Genomic DNA, 9963 nt, shown 5'->3' on the forward strand with positions numbered 1-9963 from the left:
ATGGCTTTCTCCGATTATGGTAGCGACGAGGATCTGCTGGAGTCTCTGGAGATGTCTTTTAGTGATGTCGATCTCATGGCGGATGCTGATACTCACGCTTCTATGACCGGCGTCTTTGCCCAGGTACGCTTGCTTTGTTGGCATATTATTTTAGGCCAAATTGTGATCTTGGGCCTTAGGCCGAAAAATAATTTTTTTTTGGGCCTTAGGCCAAACTGTGATTCCTGGGCCTTAGGCCAAATTGTGATTTTTGGGCCTTAGGCCAAATTGTGATTTTTCGGGCCTTAGGCCAAATTGTGATTTTTCGGGCCTTAGGCCAAATTGTGACTTCTGGGCCTTAGGCCAAATTGTGACTTCTGGGCCTTAGGCCAAATTGTGATTTTTCGGGCCTTAGGCCAAATTGTGATTTCTGTTTGTGCTTACTATTTTTATTAGTATGCATACTAGGAGGGGATTACTGCGGTCACCCCCGACCGAATGACGGAGCTGATTGGGATTGACCTTCCCCGGATTATTAGGCCTAGCTATTCTACTCCCGATCTGAGTGTTTCGAGGCACTGGTTATCTCTCCAGGCCCCTGACATTTATGCCAGACATAGACAGGGAGAGCTAACGGCTACTCAGGTAGCTAGATTCACTCTGTTGCTGTTGTTTGCGTCATCTTTCTGGTCTAACAGAAAAGAGAAGTTTAATCCCTCTATTCTGAAGAGTTTGGAGGACTTGGCCCATCTTACTGAGTACGACTGGGCCGGTGCTATTCTGAGCCGCATGTATGATGATATGTGCGATCTGAGTCGAGGCCACTGTAAGCTCAGCGGGACCTACTATTTCTGGGAGGTAATGTAAAGAGCATATCCTCATTCTGTGCTGTCTTTTCCCTTTCTTTTCCTCCCCTTTTTTTTATTACTGATCCATTCCTTCGTTTTTTGCAGACTTGGGCTTTTGAGTATTTTCCCTACCTCCGCCCAGAGCTGACTCATACTGATCTTGGGCTAGGGTTGGTACCTTTGGCTTGGAGATGGTACCGAGCTAATCACCAGTCTGTTCTACGCCAGAAATCTTTAGGGGATTTGCGGAGCTTCTTCGATACTTGTACCATAGAGCAGGCGAGGCCCTCTTAATTTCCCTTGGTCGTGCAAAAAAATAAAAGATTTATTGACACATTTGCTTCCCTTACACAGGCTGAGGTAGGGGCGATGAATACCCGACTCCAACGTTGGACTGAGGCTGATCCCCATTTCAGGCGATCAGAGGCTCTGTCTCGACGGTGGTTTGTCTTATCACATCCCGTTCTGAGACGTTATTACCTGGGCGAGCGAGTGCACTTCCAGGTTAGGGGCTGCCGCTCCGTTCCTCTTCCTCCTCCTGAGGACATGCGAGCGGGCAAACAGATGGTTCTTACAGATGCCCATACTGAAGGTATCCCACATATGGAATTGATCCGGGGTGGAGATTATGACGAATTCTGCCAGGTGTTTCTGATGCGGCCCATCGGCTCTAGGCTTGACAATCTCCCGAGGTCGACCCCTTTCCAGCCGCTCGGCACCCGTTCCTCTCGGGCTTCAGGCTCCTCGGCCAGGACTCCAAGAAGGAGGCCTACGTCCCATCCTTCTTCTTCTACTCCGGTGGAGGGTCCGTCTCGAGCTGGCCCCAGCCATGCGGCTAGTGCCTTCAGGATTCCCCAGGCTATTTCAGAGGCTACCAGGCCAGTCCATCCGGGCTTGGCCAATTTGCACCTTCCATACAGCATTTCCTATTACACTCCTGAGGGTACTTCATCTCTTCGAGAGGTGTCCCTGGAGCGCGTGAATCGCCTGGCTCTTCCTCCTGATGACATTAATGAGGTAATGACTGATAAATCTCTCATAAAAAGGATTTATAAGAGATTTGTATGCATATTGACTTATATATATATATATTTTTTGTGTGACTTCCAGGTGCCTGACGGCTTGATCAGTCAGATGATGGAGCTAATCCTTGGGATGCAGGAGGAACTAACTTCAGCTTGGACACTGCAGGCCTTTGACGACCGGAGGAGGAGGAGGTCTCGCCGCTGATAGCTGTTGGACTTCCTTGCTTTCCTTTATTTTCTTTCCTCTTTATTTTCCTGTACCGAATCTTGGCCTGTGTTTCTGTACTTAACTTATTTGTACCTGCATTTGATTAATACTGAAAGTATGCACATTTATTAGATTTGAACAGAAGAGAAAATCCAATTTTTTTTTTAAAAAAAAAAATTTACCTCCCCTCTTTTTTTTTTTTTTTTTTTTTTTTTTTTTGGACACCCGCCTGGGATGGCTGGGTGTGCCCTGCCCTGTCTGGGCGGGCATGCCCGCCTGGGCTGGGCGGACGTGCCCGCCCTGCGTGGGCGGGCATACCCACCTGGGCTGGGCGGGCGTGCCCGCCCCGCGTGGGCGGGCATGCCCGCCTGGGCTGGGCGGGCACGCCCGCCTGGGCTAGGCGGGCGTGCCCGCCCATTCCGGCGGGCATGCCCACCCTAACCGAGCGGGCGTGCTCGCCCTCCAGGTGGGCATACCCGCCCTAGAGGGCGCGGGCAGCCGCCCTTGGGCGCGACTTTCTAAATAAAAAAGGCTGTTTTCAGCCTTTTCCCCATTCTAACCTCGAACTCTGTGCCTAAACAGCTATTCTGGTCAGTTTTCTCTCTCCCCTCTTTTTTTTTTAATTTATTATTATATTTATTATTTATTTTTTTAATTAATAAAGCAGGATAGATAAATAAATAAGAAACATGAATCCCTTTTACAATCATAGCATGCATAGCTGGACCAGGAGTCTCTCCAAAATTGAAAAGATCAATTTGGGGAGGTACGGAATTTCTCCCGTTATCACTCTTAGGGGCGTAGTAGTTGACTGGGACCTTTTGCGAGCCTGTATTAGATTTTGGGATCCTGAGGCTCACGTTTTTCGGTTTGGGGCTATGATGGAGGAAATGTGCCCTCTTTTTGAGGAATTTTGTGCGATTATAGGGTGTGATCCCAATGCTTCCCTTGGTTAGGCACGAGGTGAAAGTTGGGTATGTTAAGTCATTTGAGAACTTATTTCGGTTTAGCCGGCAACAGGCTAAGGCTATGATTGTGGATGATCAGAAGGCGATTCTGCTGCCCCTGATTGATAATTTTCAGAAACTTGCTTGGACGACCCTGACCGGATGAGGCTGAGGATGCGGGCCCTGGTTTTTTGCTTATTGGCTGGTTTCTTATTCAACCGGGACCCAGGTTTTGGAGACTTGCGGCTTTGTCCCATGGTTTGGCAAATGGAGGATATGGGTTGTATTGGCGGTGTCGTGCTGGCAGAGACCATTAGAAGCCTTGACAGAGCCGCTTTAGGGTTCGATGATTGGACTGTTTCCCCCGTCATTCTCCAGGTATTTTTTCTATTATCCTACCTCATTCTTCTTCTTCTTTTTTAATTTGTTTCTTTGTAATAGAAAAGATCTATTACTCAGGTTTGGTTGAGGGATCATCTTCAAGTGGTGGCTGCTCCTACCTCCCTTCCTTACAATCCTTCCCAATATCGCATGCGAAAAATCTTGATCTCAGCACCCTTCTATTGAGACATGGACTTCGTGGCTGGTTGAATTAGGTCCAAATGAGATACTGTGGTTCATCCCTTGGTATAATATCAGCCGCTTTATTCAGGTCAGCTTCCGCCATTCTCGGGTTTACCTCCTAGGCCTTACCCACTGCACTTGGTACTGCGCTTCGCGCATTTTGAGGCAGATGGGGATAGATCAGACTGTCCCCATTATGGATGATATTCTTTCGACCTGATGCTGCCATTACTGCTGGTGTTACCCGAGCTGTCCTTAAAGCTTGGGTTAGAGATCACCACATGGTGAGACCTTTACCCGATCCCACCAGTGTTCAGACTTCTCCCGAGTACCGGGCCTGGTTCATTGCCGCTGTCTGGCCAATTGAAAGACCTAAGGAGGACTGCACTGCTGAGTGTTCTTGAAGGTTGGGTTCAGGCTGATGTTGAAGAGGAGTTTGGGACAGGTGAGGAGATTGTGCTGGCCCCTCGGACAGGCAAGGCTGGGCAGAGTTCAGTAGAAGACTCAGAGGATGCCGCTCCGCGGAGGCGACAGGATACCTAGACTCATATGAACTTTTGTGATCTTTTTCTTGTTTTGCCTTTCGTTTTGGGACTTTGGATTTATCTTTGGATGTATGCTTTACACTTTCTTTTCTGCTTGATTTGAACTGCTATTTGGAATGAGATTCGACTTTTTAGCTTGAATTGAGAAAATTATTTATCTTTCCAAGCATTTTCCAATTTTATTTCTTTCAAGCTCTAATTTTTGCCTAAGCTGCCCTTTTCGGGTTTTCAACTTAGCGAGCTTACCCATTTTTGTCTAAGCCGCCCTTTTTGGGTTTTCAGCTTAACGGGCCCCGACTTTTGCCTAAGCCGCCTTTTTATGGGTTTTCGACTTAGCGGGTTTTTTTTTCTTTTTTTTTTTTTATTTGGCAAAGAAGAATGAAATTATGAAATGTTTAGACCGCGCCCAAAGAGGGCTGCCTACATATCTCTGATATATAATTTCTTTTTTCCAAAGAGAATCAGGTCTAATGTAGTTCATCTTACATTACAATCACACAAAATATCTTTTTAACTGATCTAAATTACATGGATTAGCAAATTCCAAGCCATCCAAATCAGTCAAAATAACGGCTCCGCCTGACAAAATTTTCTTTAACACATAGGGTCCAGCCCAATGAGGACGAAACTTCCCACGTGGGTCTACGATTAGGCTGTCTAATTTCTTTCAAAACCAAACAACCCTCTTCCAACTTCCGGTCTTTGACCTTCTTATTGAAATGCCGCGCCATTCTTCTTTGATACACTTGAGTTTGGTGGATTGCTCGCAATCGCTTTTCATCCATACCCAAGAGTTGCGAATGATAATTCTCGGCCCAATCTGCTTCGCTGATCTGGCTTTCCTGGATAATTCTTGCCGACCGAACTTCCAGCTCAATAGGCAACACTGCTTCCATGCCATATACTAAAGAATACGGGGTTGCCCCAGTAGGTGTCCTGATTGAAGTCCTGTATCCCCACAAGGCATTTGGCAATTGTTCGTGCCAAGCTCTATGCTTTTGAACTGTCTTCTGCAAAATGACCTTTATAGCCTTGTTTGCAGCTTCTACGGCCCCATTCGTCTGTGGGCGGTAGGGTGAAGACTTGTGATGCTGAATCTTCTTTTATTTCAGTAGGTCCGAAAATTCACTTTGAAAGTGAGATCCGTTATCCGTGATGATCTCGAATGGTGTTCCATACCGACAAAGGATGTTGGTACGAACGAACTGTGCTGCCTTCTTGGCATTCAAAACGGAATAAGAAGCTGCCTCAATCCACTTAGTAAAATAATCAACAGCAACCAGAATGAATTGATGGCCATTGGAAGCCTTTGGATGGATCTTTCCGATCACGTCTATGCCCCAAGTTGCGAAAGGCCATGGTGAAGTAATGGGATTTAGACTGACCGGAGGCTGTCTTTGTAGCTTAGCAAAAACCTGACATTCGTGGCACTTTCGCGCGTGCCTCACGCAATCTGCATTTATGGTCGACCAGTAATAACCCAGGTTCATAATTTTCCGAGCCAAAGCTATCCCGTGCATGTGCGGACCAGACCCCCCATTGTGTAAGGAATTCATGATGCTTTGAGCTTCTCCTTCATCAACACACCTTAGGTGCAGGCCATTCCAACTCCTTTTATACAGAACTCCCCCAGTAAGGAAATATCCAGATGCTAACTGTCTCAATGTCCGTTGATCAGTCTTGTTGGACCTCTCCAGGTAAGCTTCATTCTGGAGATAATTCTGTATATCCCAAAACCACGGCTTGTCATCGACTAGATTCATGACATGCGCTGGCTGTTTCTGCAGCCGAACCGTCAGAGGTCGGATGATTTGATCTCCCCCTACATTAACCATGGAGGCCAAAGTAGCCAGAGCATCTGCAAACTGATTTTTGGCGTGTGGCAGGTAGTGGAAAGATAGTTCCTCAAACTGTTGAGCTAACTCGTCCAAGCGTCGTAGGTAAGGAACCAATCGCTCTTCCTTAATTTTCCATTTCCTTAGAGCTTGAGAGACTATCAGGTTGGAATCTCCGAAAACCCTAAGGATTTTTATTTCTTTTTCCAGGGCCGCTTCTAACCCCTTGATGCAAGCTTCATACTCGGCTTCGTTGTTGGTACAGTCGAAATCTAGTTTGACTGCGATTGGGACGTATTCTCCACAAGGAGTTTTGAATACGACTCCAATCCCATTTCCATGGTAGTTTGAAGCTCCATCGAAGTACATCTCCCAGACCTCACCTTCCAAGCTCAACAAGTCTTCATCAGGAAATTCTACTTCCGGCATTTGGTCCTCGACCGGCAATTCTGCTAATTGATCAGCCAAGGCTCCGCCTTTCACTGCCTTCCGTTGTACAAATTTTAAATCGTAGGCTGCGAGCACTGACACCCACTTTGCCATCTTACAGTCAAGAACCGGCCTTTCCATAAGGAATTTCAAGGGGTTCGATTCAGAGATTACGTGTGTAGTGTAAGACGAGAGGTAGTGTTGCAGCTTGGTACAGGCCCAGACTAGAGCCAGACACAACTTCTCTATCTTGTTGTATTTCAACTCATATTCCAGCATCCTCTTGCTGAGGTAATACACGGCATTTTCTATCCTTGTATCTTCTACTTGTTAAGCTAATATGGCACCCATTGCTTCTTCTGTCACAGACAGATACAGTAGCAAAGGCTTTCCTAGCCTTGGTGGTTGTAAAACAGGCGGGGATAGCAGGTATCGCTTGACTTGGTCGAAAGCCGCCTGACAATCCTTATTCCATTTGACTGCTACTCCTTTCCTAAGTAGTTTGAAAATCGGACCACAAGTATCGGCCAACTGATTGATGAACCGGCTGATGTACTGTAGCCTTCCTAGGAAACCTCGGACTTCTTTTTCGGTCCTTGGTGCTGGCATTTCCAGAATAGCTCTAGCTTTCGAAGGATCAATCTCTATGCCCTTCCGACTAACCATGTGCCCCAGAAATACTCCGGATGTAGCTCCAAACAGACATTTTGCTGGATTGAGCTTTAAATTGTACTTTCAAAGTCTAAGGAAGAACTTCTCAAGCGCTGTCGTATGTTCTTCAGCTATTTTTGATTTGACAACCATATCGTCCACATATACTTCTACTTCTTTGTGAATCATGTCATGGAAGATGGTCGTCACCATTCGTTGATAGGTTGCCCCAGCATTTTTGAGCCCAAAAGGCATGACCCTATAGCAGTAAGTTCCCCATTCCATGGTGAACGCCGTTTTCTCTTTGTCTGGCTCATGCATCATTATTTGATTATAACCGACAGCAAGATCAGTCAAGGAGACCATCTCGTGTCCAGCCATTCGATCCACTAACAAGTCGATGTGCGGCAGAGGAAAATCGTCCTTCGGACATGCTTTATTCAAATCCCGGTAGTCCACACACATTCGCACTTTTCCATCCTTCTTTGGCACCGGCACGATATTTGCTAACCATGTCGGGTAGGCGATAGGTTCTATGAACTTGTTCTCCAGCTGCTTGGCAACTTCCTCCTTGATTTTCAAGGACCATTCTGTTTTCAGCCTTCTTAGCTTCTGTTTTACTGGCTTAGTCTCTGGATATACTGGAATCTTGTGCACCACTATTGCTGGGTCAATTCCGGTGATGTCACTTGCTTTCCACATGAAGCAATCAGCAAATTTCTTCAAACATTCACTGACCTGTTCCCTGTTCATGCAATCAGATGCAATGTATGTATGTTCGTTTTCTTCTTTGCCAATTATTATTTTTTCCTTTTCATTTTTTATTTCATTTATTTGATTGTTTTTGCTTGGAAATGCTTGGAAAGATAGACACGCAGGGTAATCAAGAATTTGCAAGCCTTTATTAATTATGACGGAATCGTCTTCAAAGAATACATCAAATTTGAAATCTGGATCTTCTAGATCCGACACAGATGACCCGGAACTGGAACTAGACTCTGACTCGGTTTCAGTCTCGGGGTCAGACTCGGACTCAGTACAGGACTTTATTACAGACTCCGGTACTAGGTTTGAGTCGGGAGGGGATTTATCAGCAGTGCGCTCCTCCTCGGTGTACTAGTTGGTGAGAGGTCCTTCGTTCGGCTTGATCAGATCTAGCAGGTCTCGATTCCCGTCATCTCCTGTGATAACCGCAACTTCGTCAAAGAGACTAGGCTGCATGAAGTCTTCTGCTTCCAGCCCAGTTACTGTTTCGGGCTTGTTGCCCCAGACATCTGAGAATATCTCCAACCCAGGCAGCATCTTCTTAGCGGTTGGGCAGCAAAAAGGTTCTCGGAAGCCACAGTAAGGAACTGTTTCTCCCAGTTTACAGAAGTAGCTGTTCAGAGTCAATAGGTAAGGCCGCATTTGTACATTCTCTTTCCTTCCTCTTCGGGTCCTCTTAGCACGGTCCTCATCAGTGGGCTCATAACCCAGTCCGAAAGTTCCCTCATTCACTGGACACTCCCAGGCTTGCAGTTTGGGGTATGCTTTCCCGGATCTGGCCATAACCATTCCTGGCAGATAGGACATCTTAAGCATCAAGGGCACTATGCAGTTTATTTGCACCGTCCCGAAATCAAAGAGAATTCGAGAGTTTGCAGTCTTTCCTTCTATGAACTGCACAGTGTCGTACTGAAATCCCGAGAGGGGTAGATTGACAGTTTCAGGGTTGACCTCAAAGAGAGGCTGGCCCTTTGGCTTTTTGAGCTGGCTATAGTCATCCCCCTGAATGGTGATGACTTTGTCCTCGTAAGGAAACTTGACCTTTTGGTGCAAGGATGAGGGTACTGCCTTAGTGTGGTGTATCCATGGTCGGCCCAGAAGCAGGTTGAATCTAGTCGGTACATCAATTGCCTGGAAGGGGACTTCCATCACAGCTGGCCCAACCGTTAACTTTAGCGTAGCAACCCCCAACACTTCCCTCCGGGTGCTGTCATAGGCCTTCACTATCTGGTCCGAGGGAGTGAAGTCAGTTTCTTCCAACCCTAGACAGCTGGCTACTCTCAGTGGGCAGACGTTCAGCGCCGACCCATTATCAATGAGAACCATGGGCACGGTTTTGTCTCGAGTCTGAACAGTGACATAGAGAGCATTGTTATGACTGCTCCCTCTTTGGGCAAATCGTCATCAGAGAAACCGATGCTTCGTGTTTTAGATGATTGGGTGAGGGTGGATACTAGCATTTCTGGGCTAACTTCCACAGGTGTCTGAAGTTGACTCAAAGCCTTGCAAAGAGCTTGGCGATGAGGAAAGGACGATGCCAAAAGTTCCCAAATTGACACCCTAGCTTGTGTCTTTTTTAATTGTGACAGCACCGGGTCCTCCTTTGGCTCCTCTGCCCTCTGGTAGGGTTTATTTTGAATTTTGTCCAAAACTAAAGGTTCATATTGTCTCCCGCTCCTGGTTATAGCATCAAGTTCTCCGGCTAGGTCATTCAAATCCAAAACACAGATGTTATTCATTTCTAGGAACAGTTCGAAAGGATCGATCAGTTCCTGATCAGCCATAATAGCATTTACCCCGTGATTTGGTAAGGGGTTAGTACTAATGTTTGGCTTACTTCTGGGAATAATTGAACCATTGTCCACCAGGTCCTGGATGCGATTCTTGAGCGTCCAACACACTTCAGTCTTGTGCCCATGTCCCTGATGATACTCACAGTATTCATCAGCCCTGTAATTCCTCGGTAATGGATTTGGTGGTGGCCTTGCTTCCAAAGGCTTGATGTAGTTAGCCTTGACAGCTTCTCGGAATACCACAAGGATCGGCATCCCGAGATCAGTATAGGTTCTCCTGGATGATTGATTATTATTTCTCATGTTCCCCACACGTATAGGATTCGTGGGGGTGATGCTAGCCACTTCGTGGACCTTGCCAGCTTGGCTAGGTT

At 46.5% G+C, this 9963-nt stretch overlaps 1 protein-coding gene across 1 annotated transcript; it reads left to right on the forward strand.

Moving 5' to 3' along the window:
- On the forward strand, positions 1 to 2198 carry LOC149492663 (uncharacterized). Its single transcript, XM_089715905.1, has 5 exons — positions 1 to 123; positions 448 to 837; positions 933 to 1106; positions 1182 to 1844; positions 2193 to 2198. Exons 1-5 carry the CDS (start codon positions 1 to 3, stop codon positions 2196 to 2198), a joined length of 1356 nt encoding a protein of 451 aa, XP_089572031.1.
- The last annotated feature ends 7765 nt before the right edge of the window (positions 2199 to 9963 follow it).

This window comes from Jatropha curcas, chromosome 11 (genome assembly GCF_041381405.1).
Source record: "Jatropha curcas cultivar XTBG-Jc1 chromosome 11, XTBG_Jcur_1.0, whole genome shotgun sequence".
NCBI classification, from domain to species: domain Eukaryota; kingdom Viridiplantae; phylum Streptophyta; class Magnoliopsida; order Malpighiales; family Euphorbiaceae; genus Jatropha; species Jatropha curcas.